General features: G+C 34.1%; 1 protein-coding gene across 2 annotated transcripts in view; it reads left to right on the top strand.

The window, feature by feature from the left end:
* The window catches only part of ZC3H13 (zinc finger CCCH-type containing 13), a 91,825-nt gene that overhangs the window by 502 nt on the left and 63,493 nt on the right, over window positions 1-27,830 (top strand). The window contains exons 2-7 of one of the 2 annotated variants that reach the window (XM_041731018.1): window positions 5,841-5,966; window positions 6,272-6,381; window positions 8,985-9,096; window positions 19,269-19,377; window positions 26,810-26,949; window positions 27,505-27,665. In XM_041731018.1, the coding sequence (XP_041586952.1) occupies window positions 5,850-5,966; window positions 6,272-6,381; window positions 8,985-9,096; window positions 19,269-19,377; window positions 26,810-26,949; window positions 27,505-27,665 (749 nt within the window). In that variant the 5' untranslated portion in view covers window positions 5,841-5,849. The remainder of the gene's footprint in view (window positions 1-5,840; window positions 5,967-6,271; window positions 6,382-8,984; window positions 9,097-19,268; window positions 19,378-26,809; window positions 26,950-27,504; window positions 27,666-27,830) is intronic. The other variant, XM_041731019.1, reaches the window with a different exon arrangement.

Below are 27,830 nucleotides of genomic sequence, written 5' to 3'. Positions count from 1 at the left end.
CTTCGTTTCTCGCTGTCGCTGTCATTCCGACGGGTGGATGCAGACAAAGACTGTGTGTGTGTGTGTGTGTGTGTGTGTTGGGAGGGGGGGTCCCCTCCCCTTTGCGGGCTTTGCGCCCTATTCGCGTTTGTTTGCGCTGCAAGGGGTTGGGTGCTGGTGGGTGGGGTCGGTGGGCAGGAACACGGTCTTAGCTGCAGAGGCTCGCTCTTCACGCCTCGCAGGCCTGTTAGGAGAAATTGGCCCCTTGCTGTCGGTTGCATTTGGTCTTTTTGCTTATTTCCCCGGCAGTGATGGTTGATCGGAACGACTCGGGTCCCGGAGGTCGAGGAGGGCTAGCATGGTTGCTTTTGGCAACCCCCTTGTGGGAAGCGGAGGAAGGTGGCGTGAAAGGAGAGGGGGTCAGCTGTTGAGCATCGTCTCTTCCTCCCTGGGTTCAAACAGCCTAACGTGGGCTGCGGGGGGTGGGGGGTGGGGGGGGGAGATCCGACGTCGATATCCCTTGAATGACACCGGCAGGGTCTTGCGCCCTAACACACTGTTTTCGGTTATGTCGTGAAGTTCTTAGAGCATCCGAGCCGCTCTGAAAATGGGTAGGCCCACAGTACTAGCCCTTCAGGTCTTCGGGTTTCGGGAAGAACTAAAAGTCTGGAAAGTATCTTCACACCTCAGCTTTTGCAAGACCCTGCTGCCGTCTCATCTGAACGTTCACGCAGTTACGAGCCGTGCCACGTGTGTATGGTGCCAGTCAGCGGAGTCTAGTTTTGTGATATTCTTTTTTTTTTTTTTTTTAAGATTTTATTTATTTATTCATGAGAATACACAGAAAAGAGAGAGAGAGAGAGACAGAGGGAGAAGCAGGCTCCAGGCAGGGAGCCCGACGCGGGACTCGATCCCGGGACTCCAGGATCAGGCCCTGGGCTGAAGGCGGCGCTAAACCGCTGCGCCACCCAAGCTGCCCTAGATTTGTGATATTTAGAATTACTGGCTTTAGTGCCCAAAATGACAGTACTTTTTTTTTCCCCCCCAAGAGTTTTGTGGGCAGATCTGTAGGTTTTCAAATAACTTCCACCTCCTTAATAAAAATAATTTAGGTTGTAAGGTGACAGTTTAAACAAGAGACTTAGAGCGTTGATGCAAGTATGTAGCAATTTGTGTCGGTAAAAAAACAGTTGCACCATGAAGCTTACTTAGACTTTTCCTGTGTGGACCTGGTGAGATCCAGTTTTACCAAATGCACGCCTCTTACTGGCTTGCTAATACTTGCTGATTCAAAAATGAATGTTGATTGCATATTTAAGATATGCAGATCAATGTACGTATCGGTAAGTTAATACTAAAATCCATCAAGAGGATGCTATTTTCACTTCTCTACAAGTTGTTAGTTTTTATTACAGTATGCACTGGCAGTTATATATAGAGCAAAGAGCAAAATTGTGTAATTTACATTTATTGGAAGACTTGGTTTTCGGTGCGGCTTTTTAGTCTTGGCTGCTGCCTCCTCCAGCCCCTGTCCCTTTCATGTAGAGTTGGAGCTCTTTTAGTAGATACTTAGTAACAGTTAAAAGTTAACTGATGTTGCTATTTAAAGCATCTTTATTCTTTTCGGGGTAGTGTGTAGGTTACAGTTCTGTTTATTTCACTTTATAGTGGCTGCTGGCATTGGCTATTTTCTAGTTTATAGTCTTTCTAACAAATTATTTTTTCTATCGTTCTATGTGCAGTCATTCATGGTATTGCCTTGCGCGTAGTGGTGTAGTCAATTTAGTTCTGTTAATTCTGTTTGGAATTCAATTTGGAGTTGTTTTAGTCTGTCTATATGTAAGTAACCTGGAAGACTGTTGTAGAAAGTTATTTTTTTAAAAAATTCTACCAGACTATGCATCAAATAAGCTTAATTTTTTTCTTTCAAAAATATGAAGCATAAATAGGAAGAGGCTTTATCTTTTAACACAAACCTTTTACCTTTAGAACTTCAGTGGGTAAGAATTTATTCTACTTTACAGCGTATTTATGTAGTTTTAATTGTTTAATGATTTGACAGTTTTCTTAATATTATGCCGCAGCTTATCCAGATCAAAACGATTTATGCTTTCATTTGTGCTAGGGGAAGATGAAGCCTCAAAAAGATGTGATTATGGACTAAAATGAGAATATTAGAGTTGATATGTTTTATTAGGAAGATTATAGTAATTAGGTTTCAGGAATAATTGATCATTTAAAAAGAGGCTTCTGTATGTTTCCTGTTAGCCATATATAGTGTGTAGCTTTTAGTACATTGTGATAAAAGTCTGGGGGTCTCATGACCTCCTTTTGATGTATTTTCAAAAATTTAAACTCTTATGCCCCCTGTTTTTCTTTTCTCAGTTGAAAAGATATCATTAGAACCTTGATATCTATTTACTCTACAAGTAGAAGGGAGAAATAGGACAGTAACTCCATAGACTTTCACGTGTGATACTTGGGCTTTGATAATGATGGTATTTGGGAAAGACATAATGATGTGGGTGAAAGTATGTTGACAATTTGAAATCAAAGATTAATTTGAAAACAAAACTGGGGGGAAAAGATTTAAAGTCTCTAAGAGAAGGAAGACTTTAATATTTACATTTTTATTTTATTGTTCCTAGGTTTTCTCACATACTTTGAAGCATTTGCTTATTGAAGTCTGTTCAGATATTAATTGGAAAAGGTTTTTCTCTCCTCATTTGAATCTATATTTTATTCGATTGTGGTATTTATTTGCCTTTGAGGACCCAAATTTTTAGATTGAAAATTCTAATTAAGTTCATTGGTAGCATACTTTTAAATTAAGTAAATAAAACAAATAAATCAAAGTAAATGCTTTCCTGATATATTGTAGATTGTATATATTTAGACAAATAGGTTTGAAATAATTTTTTGTATTCTTTATAAGCATAAAGCATTTTATATAGGTCAGTCATTAGTATTTCAGTAATAATATTTCTAAAACTTATTGTTGACTACTGATAGAGTTCCTAGGTAGGTGATCAGAATTCCTCTTCCCTTTCAATTAGAAGATTTTAAGTCCTACTTTTTCCCTTTTGCCACAGATTTTTTTTTTTTTTCCTGTCTACAACCTCTCTAATATAGACTTGGTACTCGAAGTCAGTGCAATTTTAGGAGGAAGTCTGACACTGTTGGATGCTGAGAATATGACTTTTACTTCTTTGCTGTTTTTCCTTAAACTGGAGGAAGACTCAACAGTAGCTAAAAGTAAAGTTCCAGTGATAATAACTGTAGGTGAATCTTGAGTAGTTCTTGCTGTCACTGTTACAAGCAACTTTGTCTCTGTGGGAAGATACTTTTTTTTTGTGGCAGTGATACATACAAGGAGGGGTATAAGATTCCATCATCAGTTCTCACTTGTTTGTCTTTGACAGCAGTCCAGACCTTTTGAAATCTTGAAAGTTTATGTTAGTGATCCAGGATTGGAGAGAAGCCATGCCATGGTTTTCAGGGTAGGCCTGGGGAGCAGTGGAGTCCTGATCCAAGCAACAGGTTATAGAGCAGAATGAGAAACAGTTAATATCTGGAGCCTTCAGAAAACAAGAAAGGAGATGCTAGATGACCAGTGTTTCATGTATAATAGCTGTTGTTGTAATTATGGAAAGCACTACCACTAACTTTTTTGAGGAGGGTGTGTTGGGAGTGGTGGCATGCTGGGGAGCAGAACGATTTCCATTGATAGTGGAGGGAAATATGTAAGGTTAGTTAAGGTCAGTCTTCTTGAGGCAGCATGGGAAGATGGTGTGCCTGTTTGCCACGTTCTAAATAACTAATAATAGCTAATAAGGAATTTTTAGAACTCATTCAATTTTAAGTTTATTAATAGATGTTTAAAAAATTGAATTAGTGAATGATGATTACAGTGTACATCAGTATATTAATATATATAGCAACATAATGAAACTTTGAACATTTGTCTTTGTTCTAAACTATCCATTTTTTGTGATATAGTCCCTTTTTATTGACTCAGATATAAATTGTAAAAAAGTGGTTTTCTCAGTTAATTAAAGCTCTACATTTTCTAGATCTTTTTCCAGTTCCATTTATTTTGGATTTCCTATAAAGAATTTTTCAGTTCTGTCAAACAAATGGACATATGAAATTTTACCACATTTTAGTCTGTAAATTCACTTTTGGGCTGAGAATGAAATCAATAATAATACTAATAATACTAACTTATAATAGTAACGGCTGTGTGTAGAGTTGGCTGTGTAGTTCCTTATTTGGAGAACAGTTGATAAATATGTGGTTTTATGTTGCAACAAATTCTTACTCATTAATGTGACTAATTAATGACTAATTTTTACACTAATTTTAAAAAATTTGTAAGTTCTCTTTCAACTTCTTCGAATCACTAAAAATTAATTGCTAAAATGGTGGTATTTTATATTAAAAAATAAGAATACACATTTTTTTCCCAGTTTAAAACTGCCATATTATATCATTTCCTTTTTTCCTCTTGGTTCATTATCTTTGTTTACTTATAAAATGTTGTCCTTACTCTTAGGATTCTTTTAAAAATGTGACCTTAAAAGAAGTATCTAATTAAACCAAATGTCATTTATAATATTATTAAACTTTTGATTTGGTACTATCAAGACTTAATTTCCTTTCAAGTGGTATATCTTTACTTTGAAACTACATTAAAGAGCTTTTTGAATTTGTGAACTTTATGGACACCAGTTCTATATCAAATGGAACTTTTACTTCTTTAGCTATCATTCATTCTAGTAAGTTTTGACTATTGATAAGATTTCAACTAATTGGATTATGTGAAATGTGATATGGTGTAGTGTTGGTTTTTTTTTTCTTTAGTTAGGCAATTCCTGCTCAGTTCCCGCAGTTATGTACTAATTTGTTCTAGATCTAGAATTTAATGTTTTGTTTTTTTTTCTAGCATATATCCTATTACTGTTACCTGATGTTTTCCTTTCCAGTTGAATCACCTGATTATATACTTGGATATATTGTGTTACGGTTTTAGTTTTAAATGTTTTATTTACTTTTGTAAAATATTTTTACAGTTTGTCTTTCTTGTTTCTAATAATGGTAAGATAGCCTGTTCGTCACTTTTAGCATCTTTGACTTTTATGTAAGTGTAGCATAAATTATAGAAACATCTTGAGCTCTAGTTCTATAGCCTATTATAGGCTGTATAGTCCTATTTTGAAAGAAAGTCATTTTATCAACATTGAATTTTCTTTATATTATTGGAAAATTAATAAATATCTTTGATTAGACTGTTCTTTTTTAAGCTCTGTTAAGATGAAAAAAAATTTAAATAGTTTGCACTTTTCTACTAAGCTGATTTTTAGAATATACCTAATGTCACAAACCGTATAAAGCATAATATCTATCAATAAAATTCTTGCCTGATTTTATTTTCCCATTCTGTTTGACATGGCTTTCTTTTCCAATTAACTACCTTATGGAGGATGATAGCACAACTTTTCCTTAAAAGATAGTTAACTAAATTTTGAAAGTTTTATAAGTAACTTAGAAACTAAACATTTTATAGTTTGTTTTCTGAGGTTGAATGTGCTTTGAAAACTGTGAGTAGAATCTTATTCCTTCACTCTGCAGAAGAGTTAGGATTCTAGGCAACAGATTTCAAACTTGTTATAAGTTCACTAATGTGTGGGTTCGAAGATACCTTCTGTTTACCTGTGACCTCTCCTATGCCTTTTTTCTCCTGAGAAAAATTCCCCATAATTTTTTAGTGTTATCTATAGCTTTATCTACATATAAGTTATGGGCAGTTAATTTAAAACTGAAGAATTTTACAGTTTTGCCTCTCTCTTTTTTGGTTAAAGTAGTACAAAATGTCAAAAATTAGAAGGAAGGTCACAGTGGAAAATACCAAGACCATATCTGATAGCACATCCCGAAGACCCAGTGTATTTGAGAGGCTTGGACCCAGCACTGGCAGTACAGCAGAGGTGAGTTGTCACTAGAACAGTCACAGGGGTTATCTTGTAATCCTGTTCTTGAATACTGATTTGTATCGTAAAAGTGAACAGGTTGTTGTATTGTAGGAATGTTCAGTAAATTTTTAAAACTGAGTTTCATAAAGGAGGAGTGAAAAGAATTGTTATGTTTTTCTTTTCCTGATGTTTTTATTGTTTGGGGAATAATGTATCTCAGGGTAGCTGGAATTTTGGTAGCATTTGTTTTAATTTTGTCCCACTGGCATCTTTTTTCTAGAAATAAATATGAAATTTACATAGTAATATCTGTCTCTTAGACACAGTGCCGTAACTGGTTGAAGACTGGCAACTGCCTCTATGGAAACACTTGTAGATTCGTACATGGCCCTTCACCCCGTGGTAAAGGTTATAGCAGCAATTATAGAAGGTAAATTAAGAACTTTGAATTGTTCATATACTATTAGAAGATGATTTGTAATTTATCTAGTATAAAAATCTGAAATACAAGCATATATTTGATCAGATTTTCTCTTTTGGTGGTGGTCTTATCAATAGTCAAAGATCAATAAGATCTTTTTAGTTGTTAATTTCAAGATTAATAAAATGTATGCTTTAAAACTATTTGCTCAATATTTACTGGTTTTGCCAATAGATTTTTTAAATAATATACGTATGACTTACTTCGCCCTACTCCTAGTTACGTACTAAAATGGTTTAAGATTGCAGAACATCATAGATTATTTTTACTGAGGAAAGACCGTTTTTAACCCTTAAAATTTAACAAGGATATAGTTTTAGCTTTTTAAGATGTTTTAAATTCAAATCTAAATGACATACGACATTCTGCTGCAAGCTCTGTACATTAAAATGCATTTGCCAAATCCCTTATCATAATGTACTAATGTAAATGAAAATATATACTTGCTTACACATGGATAAAGGTACTACTTCCTATTTAAGACATCTTTTTGCCTTTAATAAAGGCAAAGCTAAATGAAAATCTCCTAATAAAGACCTTTTATTTTCCTTTCAGTTCAGTTCATGATGATTGTGTTACGGTATTTAAGTATGTAATATATGTAAAGGTTGTCACAAAAACAGTTTAAAGTTGATTGGTAAACAAATAGTTAACCAGTTCCTATAATTGGATGTGCTGATTTCTTTGGTTATACCAATAGTATAAAAACTGAACAGTAGCATTTGTAGATTTTTTTTTAAATGGGTGAGTGTGTGTGTGTGTATATAAATTTTGAAGCTTAATGGAATTTAAAACTCAAACCCTTAACTGACTTCTTGTACAATTAAACGTACATTTTAGTTTACTTGTGATGCTGTGAATACTCAGTTTTATTGTATTTAGATTGTCATCCTTGCCTTCTGTTAATGTGGGAAAACCAATTCTTACTTACATATGTTTAATTATCTGTACAAATATACACCTAGATAGTCTTTCAACAATTTTAATGTTTTGTTCATATTATTACATTATTACCACACTTTTAATACATGCCTAATTCATCTCTGAAGTTTATTGTTAACTGACACAGAATTTTTATGCAAGAGGTAATTTTGAGGAAAATGGTCAGAGAATTTGTCTAAGATGGGAAAAAATAGTGTCATTGCCAGACTTAGAATAAAGGATTTTTTTTGTTATTTTGTACATGTTTTTCCATTCGATAACCCCCTTTGGATTTGTCTTTTTTTCCTTTTTTTATAGGGAAGAAAATACGGTTCATAATGTGATTCAGAGATGGAAAGAAAAGCAGTGTAATTCAGAAATGATTAGTCACAAGATTATTTATTAAGCATTCATTGTATGTAGAGCACTCTGTTAGGAGCTGCTTAAGATAGAAACAAGTTCTTAATAAGTTGTCTTATTACATAAAGGAAACCAGGGCACATAAGATTAACTTGTATATCATAATTATAATTTAAAGTATTTAAGTACTGGTTTTTAATAAGATCCACTTTCAAGATCAGATTTAACTGTTTAAACATTTATATATTCCTATAAAATGTACATACAAATGTTAATGAGATCCTTTAAAGTGAGTTAACTGAAATTATATCTTCATTATGTGACTTGTATTGATTGATACAAGAATTGATTTGATTGATAACTATTACTTGAAATAGATGTAAATGTTTATGGGATTGTTTCTATCTTTAAAAAAATACTCACACAGTGTTTTTTGGTCGCCAGTGAGGGACCTACCATTTTTTTAACTTCTATTGCCCTTTTTAAAAAAGCTCCTCTAGGAATATTCTTTAAAGGCGGTGTGTTTTCCATATCTGCTTTGTTTTCTCACTTAACAATAGTGTAAAAATAATTGGGAGCCATTTGTCACATTTTCAGTATGAATTATGAAGGCTTACCAGGGTTGAACATAACTATGTATGATTTTCCTTGATTAAAAAGAAATCCACTGCCTAAACCTTGTTTTGAATCCTTTAATTATTTTCTATTCTGAAATAATTTCAAATTTAACAAAAGTTATAAGAATAACATAAAACTCCTATATGTCCTGTGATTATTAAGATGGATAATTTTCAGTTGTTGATGTTGCATCCAGCCACATATATGTATGCATGATAATACTGTTGCCCCTTATTAATTTTGCAACATCGTGGTTTAAAACTTTATCTTCTTACTTTTTACTTTCAAATATAAGTAGTACATTTATGTGATTTTTAGAAAAACAAATGAAGCTGTTAATTACAAATTCCTTTTTCTTGGTTCACATACAGTTTCTTACTCATATCACCAGTACCTGCCACCCCATGGAATTTTATTGTATACATTTCTGATTGTTATGGGGAGAACACTTGTAAGTGATGCTCATATTTTTTATATATTAATATTTAAGCTGAAGCAAATTAATTGTTTTTCTGAACATTAGGAGCCATGGACAGAAAAATTTTATTGAGATTCATGAGGTATTTCTGTAAATACATTCTTATAAATGTTATATAAATATAGATTTTTGTTTTGTTTTGTTTTTTGTTTTGTTTTTGTTTTTTGGTTCAAAGGTCACCAGAAAGACCTACAGGGGATCTTAGAGAAAGAATGAAGAACAAGCGCCAAGATGTGGACACTGAGTCCCAGAAACGAAATACAGAGGAGTCATCCTCACCTGTTAGGGTAGGAATGAATTTCCCAAAACAAAGTTAAATTTCAGTAATGACTTATTATATTTGTTCCATAATATTATGTTGTGTGCTAAATATATGGTAGATGTGAATAATACCACATTATAATGTTTATATGGATAGTGTAATTTAGGGGGGAAAAAAGTCCTCTGGGAAAACTCCTCTAATTCTCTGAATCTGTTCTTGGTGGTAATTAAGATGGAGGGAATTGGTTAGTGGAGCTTAAGTTCAACTTCATAGGATTTCTGGATCTTGATGGGCATCATAACTATCTAAAAGTATTCTTAAATCTTCAGAATTCAGCCAGCCATCCTATCCTGCTTGTTCCAAGAAAGGTTAAAGTGGATTATAGTAGGACACTTAGAAATTAAAACAATGAAAGCAAGGCATGGTGTTGACAAAAACTGAACCAGAGAATTTAGGTGAAGGAAGGCACATGTGACCACAAAGTTTAATGGTGGGTTTCCTGACAGTGACGCCAAGAGAGAAATCTTAATTTATGATGTAGCTTATTGAATAAAAGAAAACGTCAGTGTTTCATACGTGGAAATCTCATCCTGAGCTTTTTTTTTTTTTTTTTTTTTTTTCAAGAAACTGACCACCATCCCTAGACGGCCACTATGTCACTATAGATTTGTCTGTTCTGAATATTTCATATAAGTGGAGTCGTGCAGTATGTGATTTTGTTTTTGATTTGTCTTTCACGTGCCATAGTGTTTTCAAGGTTTATGAAAAATTATAGGATATATCAATATTCTGTTCCTTGTTTTTGCTAAATAATATTCCATTAATACATCACATTTTGTTTATCAGTTCATTAATTAATGAACATTTGGGCTGTTCCAGATTTAGCTTTTATGTATCATGCTGCTGTGAACATCCTGAATAGTTTTTTGAGTGACTTGTTTTCTTTTCTTTGGGGTTTATATCTAGGAGTAGAATTGGCTGAGTGATATACTAATTCTGTGTTTAATTTTTTGAGAAACTGCTAGATTGTTTTCCAAAGCAATTGCACCATATTACATTCCTGCCAGCAATAAGATTTCCAATTCTGTCTTTGTCAGTGTTTGCTATTACAAACTCTTTGATTAGAATCCTCTTAATGAGTGTGAAGTGGTAATCTCATTGTAGTTTTTGCATTTCCCTGATGGCTAATGATACTGAACATCAGTAATATTGAACAATAAGATGTGCTTATTGGCCATCTGTGTATTTTCTCTAGAGACATGTCTTTTTCAGATCTTTGCCCCTTTTTAAATTTGGGTTGTCTTTTTATTGTTGATTTGTAAGAACTTTCTATATATTTTAGATACAAATTCCTTATTTATGATTTGCAAAATTTTTCTTCTATCCTGTGGATTATCTTTTTATGTTCTTGATGATGTCCTTTACAGCACAGATATTTTTAGTTTGATGAAATAGTTTATCTGTTTTTGTTGTTTGTGCTTTAGGTGTCTTATCTAAGAAACCATTGCCTAATTCAGGGTCACAAAGATTCTTGCCTTTTTTTTTTTTTTTTCCCAAACAATCTTGGAGCTTTAGCTTTGATCCATTTTGAGTTAGTTTACATTTCTGGTCCAGCCTTATACTTTTTCATATGGATATCTCAGTTGTCTCATATTATAACCGTTTCATTAAAATTATTGAATTGTTTAAAGAGAAACTTTCTGTTCATTTAAGCTGTATAGAAGCTTTCCTATGGTTGTTGCTGATCCTCAATAAAACAGCTACATTACCATTTTACATTATAGTTTGTAGAGATTTATCTTCAGGAACCTAAAGTAATGTACTTTTCAGTATGTAGCTTTCTAATGTCTGATGATAGATACATAATACTGCTTTAGAAATCTTAGATAGTAGTTCTCAGCTAGAGGTGTGTATGTATCAGAATTCTTTTGGAGGAGAGATAGTGTTTTGTGAAATACATGCTGATACTCTACCCCTGATCTACTGAATTAGAATTCCTGGGTAGGGGCTGGGCACAGGTATTGCATTTTGAAGTAACTGATTGCTCAGAATATGGAATGAACTCCATGAGTTGCTGGTAATGTTTAACAACCACTCAGGGAAAAAAGCTCTGCTTTATGGGATTTGCCAATTTCTTTAGCATAAATACTACCATCACGGTCAGTTTCAAGCTGGCTTAGTGATATCACTGAATACAGATTTGGGAAGAGATACTCATTTTCACACCATTATATAGTATTTTTCACACGTACACATAAATATGTATATGCAGTCACATATAGTGTAATTAACTGCAAGACTAAAATGTACTAAAATATTTAGGAAGTGAATTTTGAATAACAGTACCTTTGTTTTTATTATTTGTGTAATTGTTAGCTTATATGATCTGATTTTTAATCATAGCTATGTTTAACACTGGCTTGCACAGTTCCAAAGGTTTAACAGTTGGTTCTTGCGAGTCAGTGTGAACTGATTCTAGCACACCACTAAATGGACTAGTTTAAAAGGCAAACATCTGGAATTCATATTCTGAAGACATTATTTTAGGAATTGTTTTTTAACTCTGCTGTCAGTTTCCTTACCTGTAAGTGGAGGCAGTAGCTCTATCAGTGTGTTGCTGTGAAAAAAAATATATGTCAAACAAGTAACATGAGTTGCTGGCTAATCCACGATGACTCTTTAGTAACTGGTATGTACAGGGATTAGAACAGCTCTTGGCCTTTCCTCTCTAATATAAATTAGTGTTAGGCTCTTAATAGATAAACATCAGCGTTGGAAATTTAGGTTGTTAACAGATATCTAAATCTAAGTATATTGCTGATCATAAAGGTTTATATGTTTAGCATATTCAGTTTAGTAGACAGCAGAGTTGGCCTTTCATTAAGAAATTAAAGCTTGGAGATCCCCTGGTGGCTCAGTGGTTTAGGGCCTGCCTTCGGCCCAGGGCGTGATCCTGGGGACCCAGGATCAAGTCCCACATCAGGCTCCCTGCATGGAGCCTGCTTCTCTCTCTGCCTTCCCTGCATGGTGCCTGCTTCTCTCTCTGCCTGTGTTGTGTCTCTGCCCCTCTGTGTGTGTGTGTGTGTGTGTGTGTGTGTCTCTTATGAATCAATAAATAAAATCTTTAAAAAAATAAAAAGCTTGATTCTTACTTTCCCTAGGTGAGAAAGCCCTCAGATGCCGAGTGTCATGCCTGCCTAAGTGTTATAGTGACAAGAGTGATCAGGTTTTAGGAAATTCCTGATCCAAAACTAGACAAAACTGTTAATAAGCTAGGATACCAGGGTGTTAATTATTTTGAGTGATCTGACAGGATAACAAGTACTGATCATTTCTATGGTACATTCCTACTGCAACACATGTGTCTGTTGATCTTTACGTGATGAACTTCTATGGGAAAGCCAGATTTAGTTTAGGTAGGGGCAACTATAGGTTAGATAACATAAGATAGCTAAGACAGGTTAAGATACAAACATCAACTCTAGTGCATCTGAGTTGTGAGGTTGATAACACGTGATCTTGTGGGCATACAAATTCATAAGTAGATAAATTGTAATTCTGTAGAGTATGGTAGTATGACAGAGAGATACACAGAACACAGTGGAAGGAATAACTGCCTGGGGAACAGAGAACATTTCACAGAGGGAAATGACATTTACATTGAGTGTTGGAAGGATAGGTGGGATGAAAGATGGGATGGTGAAAGTTTAGAAAGAGGAGAAAACCACAGGATTTTTACATCCATGTTCTTGAGAAATATTTCTAATTACAAGAAATATTGGTTTTTATACTAGGTACTTAGGTATTAGTTGGCTTCTTAGAATGAGTCAGGAAATAGTCTCTTTGCTTCTATTTTCTGAAAAAGTGGGGAATTACTGTAATTTATTTCTTAAATGTTTGATAGAATTCACAGAATTGATAGATGTGAATCCATCTGGAACTGGTGCTTTCTGTTTTGAAAGGTTATTTACTGATTCAGTTTCTTTAGTAAGTACAGGCTTATTCAGATTGTCTATGAGTTTTGGCAGATTGTCTTTTTTGTAGAATTAGACAATTTCCTCTAGGTTATCAAATTTGTCATAGGATTGTTCATAGTTTTGATTTATTATCCTTTTAATCTCTGGGATTTGTAGCAATGTCTCCTTTTTTGTTTCTGATACTACTAACTTCTGTCTTTTCTCTCTTTTTTTTTCTTAGCCTGACTAGAAGCTTATCAATTTTATTGATCTTTTTAAAGACTGGCTTTAAGTTTAATGATTTTTTTTTTCTTCTATTGATTTCCTGTTTTCAGTTGATTGATTTCCACTCTAATTTTTATTACTTCTTTTCTTCTGCTTACTTTAGATTTAATTTGCTCTTTTTCTAGTTTTTCTGAAGTAGAATCTTAAATTATGGATATATTTTTTTAATTTTTTAAAAAAAAATTTATATATTCATGAGAGACAGAGAGAGGCAGAGACATAGGCAGAGGGAGAAGCAAGCTCCCTGCAGGGACCCCGATGCAGGACTTGACCCCAGGACCCCGGGATCACACACTGAGCTGAAGGTAGACATTCAACCACTGAGCCACCCAGGCGTCCCTAGATTATGGATTTTAGATCTTCTTTAGAAGTGCTGTACTTTATTCTCTAAACACTATTTTCACGGCATTCTATAAATTTTAGTAAGTTGTATTTCATTTTCATTTTTTAAAATATTTTATTTATTTAGAGACTGTATGTGTGAGCAGGGGGAGAGGCAGAGTGGGAGAGAGAATCAAACAGACTCTGCTGAGCGTAGAGCCCCACATGGGGCTTGATCCCAAGGCCCTGATCACAATGCAAGCCAAAATCAGGAGTCAGACACTTCAACCAACTGCCCTACCCAAATGCCTCTCACTTTTAGTTTGAAATATTTTTAAATTGCTCTTGAAATTTTTTTCTTTGACCCATGTGTTAATTAGAAGTGTGTTGTTTAATCTCCACATATTTAGGTATTTTCCAGCTATCTTATTGTATTGATTTCTAATTTAATTACATTGTAGTCTGAAAGCAGACATTGTATGATTTCCATTCATTTAGAAGTGTGTTTTATGGTTGAGAATATGGTCTATTTTAGTAAATGTCCCATGTGAACGTGAGAAAAATGTGTATTCTGCTGTTGTGGAATGAAGTAGTCTATAGATGTCAGTTGTATCCAGTAGATCGATGGTGCTTTTGAGTTCAACTATGTTCTTGCTATTTTTCTGCCTGCTGGATATGTCCATTTTTGACAGAGAGGTGTTAAAATCTCCTAACTATAATTGTGGATCATTTCTTCTCCTTACAGTTTTATATTGGTTTTTACCTTCTGTGTTTTGACACTATGCTGTTAGGCACATATATATTAAGGATTGTTATGTCTTCTTAGAGAATTGACCTCTTTATCATTATGTAAAGCCCCTTTATGTCCCTGGTAACTTCACTTGCTTTGAAGTCTGCTCTGTCTGAAATTAATGTAGCTATTCCTCCTCTCTTTTAATGTTAACATATTATATCTCTCTCCGTCTCTTTCCTTTAACTCTATATTATCTTCATATTTAAAGTTATTTCTTGTAGACGGCATGTACTTAGGTCTTATTTTTAGGAAATTTTTTGAAATTAGGAATTCACTAATGATAGTGTTTTGTGAAACGAAGTATATTTTTAGAGCAGTAGGGTTGGAATTTTTTTTAAGAATTTATTTATTTTAAATTTTTTTTTTAAATTTTTTATTTATTTATGATAGTCACAGAGAGAGAGAGAGAGAGGCAGAGACACAGGCAGAGGAAGAAGCAGGCTCCATGCACCGGGAGCCCGACGTGGGATTCGATCCAGGGTCTTCTGGATCGCGCCCTGGGCCAAAGGCAGGCGCCAAACCGCTGCGCCACCCAGGGATCCCAAGAATTTATTTATTTTAGAGATAAAGAGAGGGAGCAACAGGGAGGAACAGTGGGAGAGGCACAAACGACTCCATGAAGAGCACAGAGCCCCCACTCAGGGCTTGATCCCATGACCCCTGAGGTCATGACTTGAGCTGAAATTAAGAATTGGACCATTACCCAACTGAGCCATCCAGACACCCCTGGAATCATTATTCTTTAAAAATAAGACATGAAAAAAAAAATCCTTTGTATAAAACATTGAATGTTTAAAACTTGATATTCTTTAATATGATAATTAGTACTATGATAATAGCTTTAGGCTAGTAATGGATGTATTTACATAGTTATTTTAAAGTAAATAATAGTACAAGGGGAGAACTTTGTTGGTATATAATTGAGTTAATCTTTGATTAAATGTTCTGTGATAATTTTTGTCTGTTAGTCTCAGAGTAAATTTCTCTAAGTAATTTTGGAAAGATGTAAGGAAATATATAAGATTATATGGGATAAATAGAAATGGTAGTTGAAGTGGATTTTTTTTTCCCCTTCCCATCTTTGTCTCATGTAATACGTAATAATACTATTCCCTGTCATTAACAAAGAACAAACTTGTGTTAGGGATAAACAGACTTCATTTTAGGAACAAAATGTCATTTATAGTAGTATGGCCTAGAGTGGCTTCTTCTGACCAATGGTTGTGGATAAATTCAAGGGAAAATAGTTGGCTATACTTTAAACAGTAGGCAAAGTTTGATGTGATTGCTAAAGAATTGTTAGTCTTGTTAAGAATTGTTAGTCTTAACTTTCCCTTTCAGCATAATTGTGGACTATAAACTTTTAGGGTCTCCCACTACAGTAATACTGGGTCCTGGAAAAGTGACAACAAACACATTTTAAATGCATTGCTACTTTCTCAAAAATGCAAAACAGCAGCAAAAACAAAGAAATACGAACAGGGAATTGAAACCAAGGATTAAGCAGCAAATGTGAAAGCTAGTGGTGACCTTGAGATTTTACTCGTATTAGAGCTGTAAATAGAGACAAAGCCTTTGGTCCATCTGTGGAGAGAGAATTGTTGAATTAGAAGATGGACCTGAAGAACTTAACCAGAATACATAAAGACAGAGTTATAGAAAATGTTGAAGAGATTCAAAAATGTGGGGGAAATACTTAGAAAGTTTAATGTACCTTTAGTTGGAACTCCATGAAAAAATAGAATGTAGGAGAGTCAATACTGAAAGAAGTAGTGCTGTGAATTTTTCTGTAATTGACAAGACAGAGCTACAGATACAAATAGCACAATACATATCAAATAGAATGTTATTATGCAATTGCAAAATACCAGAGTTAGAGAAAATATTAAAATACCCCAAGGAAAAAGGCAAATCATCCTACGAAGGAGCAACAGAATGATATCAATAACAATGGAAGCCAAAAGACAGCGGGATGGATAGTATTTCCAAAGTGCTAAATCTGTCAACCCATAGTTGTATACCCAACAAAACTGTTTTTCAAGAATGAGGATATAATACAGACATTTTCAAATAAAATTGAGAGTGTTGAGTACTAGGAGACCTTCACTAAATAAAGAGTGTCTAAAAAGATATGCATCAGGAAAATAGCAGGATGACCTTAGAAGGAGAGTCTAAAATGTGAATAGTAAAGGTGAATAGGGAAAATGTTTACTAGGTTAGACAGTCTGTTTTGTTATGGCCTTTGAAGTTGTCAACAGTGTGGCCTTGTACTTTGAAGAGGTGAAATGTATTAAGAGTGTAGAGTAAATGGCTTTGAACTCCACAAAATCCACTCCATCACTGTTTCATTTTGTAGCTGCATTTTGTTTTCGGGGAATTGACCCCAGTTCACTGTTGGGGCCTGTTTAGTCTAATGCAGTCAAAATAACCCCAGTCTCCTTGCTGATTCAGGAACCAGGCCTAAATCATTTCACCTGTGGATTACCTTAGTATTAGTTATTGATTTAGATGTGGTCATGTGACTGAAGTTGGCCTACTCAAACTGAAGGAAAGAATTCTTACTTCATGATTGAGGGAGAGGCACACTGGGAGAATGTAGATTGCTTCTTATTATGGTAAAAGAAATATGCCTTAATGTGAAGTCAACAGTAAGAATAGCAGAGCTGTGAGAAGGGAGAACCACCAGAAAGTTTGATCTCTAATGATTTCAGCATGTTACTAAATCACCTAGCCCTGAAGTTTGCCTTATTTTATGTGAGATTGTAGTTTAAATTTACAGTTTACAAGCTTATAGTATCTTATTTAAGCTCCACCCAAAACTTATCCTCCAAAACAAGTTAGACTCGTTAATAAATCATAATTTCAGTTCTATACCAGAAGTAGAAGCCATATGCTGTATACTGCTCTGATAAGACCAGATTAATTTTAGTTATTACATTTTATTGAAGTACATTGTCAAATTAATATGTCCAGGGAAGATGACTGAGTGAGGAAGAGTGTGAGAATCCCGAAATGTTAATATATGATCAATGTGAACTATTTCTTTGGCCTCATATAAGAAAATATTGAAGAGCTTTGGTAACAGTGTTTAAATATTTTAAAGGGCTGTCTCATGAAAGTAGTAGTATTTTTACACGATCTATACTTCAGAACTGATTCCAATCAGAAGGAATCCTGGAGAGGTGTAAGAGAGTTGTGATCAGTATAAAATTAGATCAGTTTTAATAATTAGAGCTGTCTGAAAATGGGGACAAGGGGATGCAACAGTGAAGAACTATCAGTGGAGATATAGGGAGTAAATTTTTTTTTCTTAAGTTCTTCTAATAGGACTTTCATAAATATGTAATATTTAAAAATTTTTTTCTATATAGGGCAGGAAGTTGTTGGATTATATTATTTACAAAGACCCATAATATTTTATTATTCTAGTTACTAATCCAGTTATTTTAATATTGGTCTTCAACTCTTAGCTTCATACTTCTTTTTAAAACAAATTCTTGGTAATGTCTCCTTTCTAAGAATTCATAATGAATACTATCTATCCATACATATAATGTTAAAGGAATAAATGTGAATATAATATAAAATGAAAATAATTTAAAGTAAAAGTCCACAATCATTTATTGTATTCCTAAAATGTAAGAAATATTTAAAACCAAACATTTTTCCTAAGTTCAGCATAAACTTATTTGACAGCAAAACCTGATTTTAATTGACATGAAGCTAATTATAGTCTTTATGGCTCTGAAACCCTTTTTAACTAAATTAGTATTTGGATATTACATGATACCTGAAGTAGAAAACAATATATTTTTCAGTAATTTGGGGATAACTTCCTATAAAGAATTTTTGATACAACTTGTACTAATGTATATTTATAGTGAGTTTAATCCACAGAACATTCAAAACTTGCCTGGGGGACACCTGGGTGGCTCCGTTAGTTAAGTGTGATTCTTTTTTTTATTTTTATTTTTATTTCTATTTTTTTTTATTGGAGTTGAATTTGCCAACATATAGCATAACACCCAGTGCTCATCCCATCAAGTGCCCCCCTCAGTGCCCATCACCCAGTCACCCCCACCCCCCGCCCACCTCCCTTTCCACCACCCCTTGTTTGTTTCCCAGAGTTAGGAGTCTCTCATGTTCTGTCTTCCTTTCTGATATTTCCCACTCATTTTTTTTCTCCTTTCCCCTTTATTCCCTTTCACTATTTTTTATATTCTCCAAATGAATGAGACCATATAATGTTTGTCCTTCTTCAATTAACTTATTTCACTCAGCATAATACCCTCCAGTTCCATCCACGTCGAAGCAAATGGTGGGTATTTGTCGTTGTCTCAGGTCTTGATCTCTGGATTGTGAGTTCAAGCCCCACATTGGGCTCCACATTGGATATGGAGCCTAAAAAAAAAAAGTTACATGGGATGTAGATTGATAATCTATATCTATAGATTGATAATCTTTAGAATATATTTTACGAATAAAAATAGATTGTTCCTTTTTTTTTTCCTTTTGTCTTACATATAAATAAGATCCTCCCTCCCTTCTTCCCTTTCTCTTTTCTTTTGACCTTACCATTTTTCCATGGCTATCCAGTGCTTATTAAATATTTGCATTGTATATTTTAAACTCTTAGTTACTCCTTACTTCTACCAGGTTGCTGTACTTTAGTAGATAGTTTTCTCATTGTGGTGCTATCCTGGAGTTTGTCACTTCTACGTGATTATCTGCAACACAGTTTCTTTAATGAAACAAAGACAAAGCTAGAAATATTCTGTATTTCAGTAACCATCCCATAATTTTAAAAATATAGTAATCTGTATGTTTGTATATGCTTTTTAGAAAGAATCTTCAAGAGGGAGACATAGGGAAAAGGAAGACATAAAAATCACTAAGGAGAGAACGCCAGAAAGTGAAGAAGAAAATGTAGAATGGGAAACTAATAGAGATGGTGAGTTTCAAAAATCTTTGTTTATATAGTCAGTTTATTGATTATTTACATTGTAGATTTTAGGGGGATTCAAAACATTTCTCAACCGTGATCTCCTTGTTGTTTCAGAATTTTATTCTTTCATCTTATTGCCTTGTTTCTACCTTACTGAGTTAGGATACAGAAAATGGCATATGGTAGTGGAACAAAGGCAGAGAATGCTGTTCACACTGCATTTTTCAACTTGCCCATCCTTTCCCCCCGCTAGAACTTTATTGGGCACCATCATAGTCCTTTGAAATCATATTACTTTTCTAAATTTTTTTAGTTCCTCAATACCAAGGTGAAAAAAAATTAAATCTAAATTTTGTTTGTTTTACATAAAATATTAAAGTGAGTTTTTTAAATCTTAAGGATCTGGGAAAGTTATTTCCAAGAAATTGTAGACTTTTTTTCTTTCAGAAGAAATCCATTTCAGATAACTGAGACCAGGGATTTGTTGATGAAAAATAACAAAATCATCTTTGCATCGTCTTAACAAATTAGCTTTTTCTTTTTCCACACCATGAATATTCTCTCTTCTTCACTTCTATGACCTTCTGAAAGTGAGCACTACAGCCTCACACTACCAAATACAGAGAAAGAGAACTCATATTTGTTGCTTTGAGTGTGCTGGGCATTTTTATGTAATTTATATAATATTCCTTATTAATTCAATAGCTTTGTATTTCTGCTAACAGATGACAGAATTAAAGAATGTAAAAATTTAAGCAACTTCCACAGCAATAAACTAAAAACTTAGACCAGACGTTAAAAAACAATAACTTACGGGCCAGCCGGCCACCTGGTTTTGCAAGTAAAGTTTTGTTGGAACACAGCCATCCTCATTTGGTTACATATTTCCTGTGGCTGCTTTTTAGCTATAGTGGATGAATAGACATCTGTGAGAACCAAGAGCCTGTAAGCCTAAAATGCTTTCTGTTACATTTTAAGAGCAGTCTCTGAAGACATATTCTAATAGGTGAAAAATGTGCTGAATGCCTCTCCGGTAACTTGAACATCAGTATTTTTATGAAAATCCATTCCATCTTTGGACATTGTTGCCTACTTAAAACTTACTCCCAAGAGCACATAGGAAACTTTCCTATGATTAGTTTATAGGGATTTCATAAGCCAATTTTATACCTTCTACAAAATAGCAGTAGAAGTAGCTATGATGTCCCATTATAGTTGCTTAAGTAGTTAATATACTGAAACAAAATACTACAAACCTTGACTATTCAAGGTTGGATAGTGAACTTTATGAAGTATGAAGGGATTAACTCAGCATTTTTTTCCATCTTAATTATTTTTGGATAAAAAAACACTCTGAAATGTACTGAATACTTATCTTTAAAAACAAAAATTTTTCTATTCCCATTCAAAAGGTTTGTAAAAGCCTAAGACAGTTCTCTGCTTGTTTTCATAACAGCTATTTTAAACCCTCTCCTTAAATCTCCCAGTGGACCTTTCATAGTTCCTGTCAGCTGTTTACTACACAGAGACGATACACTCACCATCTACTAACTTTATCAACTTCTTGATACCACACTTATAAATTAGTCGTCTTTTCCCACCTGACCTTTACTGTTTCTCTCTTGTTCTGGGTAAGAAGCCTCCCTTCTGCTGTGTAAGATTGTATTCCCCTTTATTCTGGATTCACTTTCTTCCCTGCTCTGCAGTCTTGCTCATTTGACATACATTCTTTTTTATATCTCTAACATCCATCTGGATACACTTTCTCTTCTCTACATCTGACTCTAGCCATCACCCTGCTTGTCCCCACTTTACAATTAAATTCTTGAAGGAATTCTGTACCTTACTGTCTTTAGATTTTCACCTCAATACTTACTCAGTTTTCTGACCCATGTCTTCACTAGAACTGCTCTTCAGGGTCACTAATAACCTCCTCTTTGGTAAATAAATGGAGACTTGCTTGTCTCTCTTCTATAATCTCTCTGAAACATTTGAGAGATTGTTGCTTTTCTGCAACAATCTCTCAAATGTCTGGAAGCACTTTCTGTCTTCTGGAAGCACTTTCCCCTTCAGTTTCATCTATCTACCCCTCTTCAGGTTTTCTGTCTTCCTCTGAAACCCTTCAGTCTTGTACAGGGGTTCCTTGTATTTTATCTCTCTCTTAAATGTTGATTCCCAAGGCTTTGCTCTAGACTGTCATCTTTAAAAAAAACTAAAGTGATTTTACTACAAGAGGCTTTTCTGTACAAAGTTCCTTTAAAAGGTGAGTAGATGCCTTCTATAGTAGATTTACATAGGAAATATACACATGGGTACTTATTACAGCTTCTCTTAATTGCAACTCAAAGGTTTTGATTGTTTATATATTAAAAATATGTTTGAAGGAGGGGCACCTGGGTATCTTAGAGGTTGAGTGACTGCCTTTGGCTCAGGTCATGATCTCAGGGTCCTAGGGTCAAGTCTGCATCAGGCTTCCTGGCAGAGAACCTGCTTCTCTTTCTATGTCTCTGTTTCTCTGTGTTTCTCATGAATTAATAAATAAAATATTTAACAAAAAATATGTTTGAAGGAATACTGATGCGTGAATTTAGCCATTTTAATCCCAGGATAATGAGACTGTGAACTAGTTTAGTAGACTTTCCTTCTACATTTTCAGTCTAAAGTAAATAGCAATTTTAGCTAGATTCAGAAGAAATTGCTCTATATCAATATTTCTCAAACTTTTGGGTCTAAGGACACTTTTCACTTTTTTAAAGGATCTCAAACAACTTTAAGAAAAAAAAGATTTGAGAGAGGGAGGAGAGAGAGAAATAGAGCATGTGCACGCAAGAAGCAGGGAGGGGGAGAGGGAGAGAGAGTGTTAAGCAGACACCACACTGATGCAGGGCTCAGTCTCAGCCACCCTGAGATCAGGACCTGAACCAAAACCAAGAGTCAGACACAACCAGCTGTGTCACCCAGGCACCCCCCTCCAAACATCTCTTAACTTCGTGGATTATCTGTTTTAATCTGAGAAATTTTTTAAATACTTATTTATGAATTTATTTAATAAGGACAGTAATAAACCTAGCATATACTTTTATGGAAAATAGATATGTTTTGCAAATTAAAAATAAAATTATGGGGAGGGGCAGTGTTTTACATGTTTTTATAAATCTTTTTAACATCTGGCTTAATAGAAGACTTGTAGATTTTCATATCTGCTTCTGCGTTCAGTCTGTTAATGATATTACATATCATGTGACTTCTGGAAAACTCCACTACATACTCAAGAAGGAATAATAAACCAGTCAAATACTATAGTATTATAGACATATTTTTGATCTTCTAAAACTCCCAGAATTGTTTTGGAGTTCCCCAGGAGTCCTCAGACCATTCTTTTTGAGAACCACTTGTTTCTATAAGTGGCTTCTGCTTTCAGTTGTTTTCCCTTTACCTAGCCACCTTTTCCCAATTTTAATTTTTCCTTCCAGATGAAATCATGCTTTTAGGGCATCATTAGCATCTATCTATTAAAGACTCCAGTATCTGAAGCTCTCAATTGAGGCATCCATTAAGGGATATCGCTGAGTTCCTTATCTTGAGAGCAGTGCTTTTCTACTAGGTCCCTCAAAGCTAGGGAATCATTATTTGATACTTAGTCCCCTCAACCTAGATATTTATAGAGTCCCAACATTTCTACCTACTGAATATCTTTTAGAATCATCTATTTTTCTGAATGACTAGTAATATTTTAGTTACTAAGATACTTATTACCATCAAATATATTTTACCATAATAACTTAACCTCATGCCTTGAGGTTAATCTTATCACCTAATTCATTCTCTACTTGAAAGTCAAAATAATCTTAAAAGAAATTTTTTTTTTACTATAGTATTCATTCAGAGGAATGCATGATTCATGTGTGCAACTCATTGAGTTTTCACAAACAGAACAGACTTGTATAACCAGCACCGGAATCAATAAATAGGCAGTGATATCCATAACCTGCCTTGTGCTCCCTTTCCAGTCACTACCTCTCAACTCCTGCCTCCCAAAGATAATTATTGCCCTGATTTCTACCACCATTGATTAATTTTATCTGTTTTTGAGCTCTATATAAATGGAATCTACCGCAGTACTGTTTTTATGTTTAGCTTCTTTTACTTGAAATATCTTTTTGAGATTAAACCATATTTATTGCACATAGTTCTTTAATTATTATTGCTATATAGTATTGTATGAATATACTGTAATTTATCCAATTTTGAGCTGAATAAAGTGCTAGTACTATTCTTAATCATATCTTTTGCTAAACATGTACCCATTTCTCTTTAGTTTATGCCTGGATGTAGGATTGCTAGGCCATGGAATTTGCATATGTTCATCTTTAGTAGATGATGTCAAATTAAACACAGTTATTGTTTTTCATATGGTCTGTCTTTGTCTTTTTCATCTTAGCTATTCTGGAGTTGTGTGCTAGTATCTTATTGTGGTTGTTTTGTTTTTTAAAGATTTTATTTATTTACTCATGAGACACACAGAGAGAAGTAGAGACATAGGCAGAGGGAGAAGCAGGCTCCATGCAGGGAGCCCGATGTGGGATTCAATCCCCAGAACCCAGGATCATGCCCTGAGCTGAAGGCAGACGCTCAACCGCTGAGCCACCCAGGCAACCCTCTTATTGTGGTTTCAGTGTGTGGCTAATAAAAGAGAACTTTTTCACATTTATTGACCACTGTACAATCCGTTTTATAAACTATGTGTCCCAGACTTGCCTATTCTGTTGTATTAACTATTTTTAATTGTTAAGAATTCCTTATATTTTTTGGATATAAGATCTCTATCAGATACATGAATTCAAATGTCTTCTTCCACTCCATGAGTTGCAAAATGCTCTTATGAGAGAATAAATGGCTTGACTTCATTCTTCTGTTTAAAATTCAGATTTCCCAGGTTGCCTGGGTGGCTTAGTCAGTTGAGCCTCCAACTCTTGGTTTTGGCACAGGTCGGGATCTTAGGATTGTGCACTGAGCAGGAGTCCCCTTGAGATTCTCTCTCTCCTCTCCCTGCTGGTGCATGCACGTGTGCTTGCTCTCTGTCTCTCAAATCAATAAATAAAATCTTTTTTAAAAATTTGGATTTCCCATTTCCTTCAGGATCAAGTACAAATTCTTATTGTACGGAACTTTTCATTATCTTGTTGCTTCCTATATTTCCAATCCTTCACCCTCAAGTCTGTGTTTTTTATTTGGTTATTTAAATTTCCTTTTATTTATTTATCATAGGAACTAGTGTAGTACTGTGTGTCTAGTAAATCTTTAAAAAAAATTTTCAGACTTTTAATCAAATGTATATGTTAAAGACAAAAGGAAATATTTATAATTTTTATTCATATGTATATACTTTTTATATATCTATGATTATTACATAAAATAGATTACTGAAAGCAAAATTATTATATTAAAGGGTATGAGTCTTTTCAAGGCTTTTACTCATGTTGCCAAATTACTTTCCAAGATAGATATATGTCTAGTTTACATTGTTACCTTCAGAAAATGAACATACCTTTTATCTGTACCTTTGCTAATACTTAGTATTGTAATTAGGAAAAAAATGACCCTTTAATACATGAAAAAGTCATGTTTGTCTATCATTTGCATTTTTTTCTTTCTGTGAATTGCCTATTTGTGTCCTTGCTCATTCTCCATTGAATCAGTAAGAACTCTCTATACATAAAGAATGTCAGCCTTACATATTGTGTGTATTTTTCTATTTTATGTTCCTAAAAATCACTTCCTTAGGGTACTTGGGTGACTCAATCAGTTGAGCATCTGCCTTCAGCTCAGGTCATGGTCTTGGGGTCCAGGGATTGATCCCCAGTTGGGCTTCCTGCTCAGTGGGGAGTCTGCTTCTCCCTCTCTCTCTACCTCCCTTCTCTGCTTGTATGCTCACTCTCTCTCTCAAATAAATAAAATGTTTAAAAATTCAGTATGTCCAGTCATTTTATCTAGTAGAAATTTTATGTCCTTAAATATTTAGTAATTGCTTTCTGAATGAAAAATGTGATTTAGTCTATTTTCTGTATTTACTGAAAAATTATCTTCCAAGAGCAGATGAGTAATCAATTTAGTTACACAGTTAAAGGCTGTGTAGCTACTCTCTCAGTTCCCAGACATAAAAATGGATGGATAGTTGGCATTTTAACATATTTGGTCTAGGCATGACAATGATGTTCATTTTTTTTTTTTTTTTTTGTGCTTCAAGCAATCAAGTAGGACTATCTGTTTTCATTGCCTTTTAGTTCTTCATTTTATTTCTTTACCCCAGGTTAAGGGATGGTGATCCTCAGTGCTAAAAGTATAGTTTGAGAGGGCACTTCAGTTCATAAGCAGTCAAGTCCAGCATTGTCATAGGATAGAACAATGATAGGATACGAGTCACTGAAATTCCTTCCTCTAGGTTTCATGGAATTATTTTAGAGGGTGAGAGGTGGGGTGGCAGTGTCAATAGCCACTGAAAACTTCTACATATCATGATGAAATAGCTCTGCACACCATTCTTTCTTTTTTTGTTCCCCACTTAACCAGCTATCATATTTTTTTTATTGGAAAAGGTGAATGGAAATAAAGACCTGGTATCAGATCTTTTGAGGAGATGGACAATTTTAATCTAAGGAACTAGTACTCCTCCCTTATAATGGAAATGTTACAGATCCTTCAGACATTAGCTCCTATACACATTAATATTAAAATTACCAAACTTCAGTTTAGAAGCAAATCATTTGTGTCACTAATAAAAGAATATGGAAGCAATGTAGGACACCTAATGTAACCTTCATTTAATACTAATGAATCCATAAAAAAAAAAAGGAGATAATGAAATCCATCACACTTAGCATGAAATATTGAAGGCTTTGGTATCTTTAATATTTATAATTTACATGTGAGCTTTTAATTGTATCTTTTAAAATCCCATCTCCCAACCAAAATCCCAACCCCCAGGCAACTCAAAACCACTTTCAGAAAACTCAGAAATTTTAAAATTGTTGGGTTTTCATAGAGAATCAAACAATACTGATTTTAATCCCTCATAGAAACAGTATATATTTCTTTTATCTTTGAGAAGTATGTTATTCTTTTTTTTAATTATTTTTATTTGACAGAGAAAGCACGTGTGCACATAAGCACAGGAGCTGAGGCAGGAGTGGGAGAAGCAGGCTGCCCACTGAGTAGGGAGCCCGATGTGTGGCTTGATCCCAGGATCCTGGGATCCATGACCTGAGCTGAAGTCAGTTGCTTAACCTACTGAGCCACCTAGGCATCCCTAGAAGTGTGTTATTCTAATGAAAGAATCTACCATTTTAATTTGTATAAAAAATTAGTGGAAAAATTTTCTCTAATTTTTGGTATAGAAAATTGATAGTTTCTGACTAGTAATGGAATTTTTATTTTAAAGATTCTGACAATGGAGATATTAATTATGATTATGTTCATGAGTTGTCATTGGAAATGAAACGTCAGAAGATACAGAGGGAATTAATGAAGCTGGAACAAGAAAACATGGACAAGAGAGAAGAAATTATTATTAAAAAGGAGGTATGCTATTTATTGAAATATATGTGATCAGAGAACTCATTAGCTGCTTGATCTATCTTAAATTGTATTAGGATATTGATACACTGATCAAATTATTGTATATCAACTATTTCATATATGTTAGTCATTTAATGTTCACATTATTTGATAAATATTTTTGCTTTTGAACAGGTGATTAAACAGGTTGTCTTGTGTAGAATCACTAGCTAATATTGAACAGGATTTGAATCTATGTACGTCTATTTTTTAAGCCTAAGATATTTCTCAAATACTTGTTTTAGAGATACAATTTATTTGAGTATAATATGTGATTTTTCTGAGGATATTTTGAAGTTTTATAATTTTAGTTTGCTTTATTGATATTATGTTATGGCAGTTATTTATCACATTGGTTATAAGCAAATGTTTAGGAATCAGATTAATACATGGTGGCTATAATAGCCCTTAATATTTCATCTGAAGCTTGGTATGCTTTAGAAATACCAGCTTTGTTGTTGATTATAACAGCCATAATTGGAGGAGTTTCCAAACTGACTTACTGAATACTTTTAAAAGGTTTCACCAGAAGTGATTAGATCAAAATTATCTCCGTCACCTTCTCTGAGAAAATCAAGCAAATCTCCAAAGCGAAAATCAAGCCCTAAGTCGTCATCTTCAGCAAGCAAGAAAGACAGGAAGACAACTGCAGTATCCTCGCCCTTATTGGACCAGCAGAGGTCAGTAGGATGGTAAATAATGTCAAAATGAAATCGCTTTTTCTGAAACAATGCTTAAAAGAATTAGTAGATTACAAAAGGGTACTTACAATACATTCAGTATTTAATGTAAGTTTTTTCTTCCAAAAAAACTATAAAATGAAAGTTTCAATTCAAAATTAAGAA

Source organism: Vulpes lagopus, chromosome 16 (assembly GCF_018345385.1).
Source record: "Vulpes lagopus strain Blue_001 chromosome 16, ASM1834538v1, whole genome shotgun sequence".
Classification (NCBI taxonomy): Eukaryota; Metazoa; Chordata; class Mammalia; order Carnivora; family Canidae; genus Vulpes; species Vulpes lagopus.
This window is presented reverse-complemented; position numbering and strand designations above follow the sequence as displayed.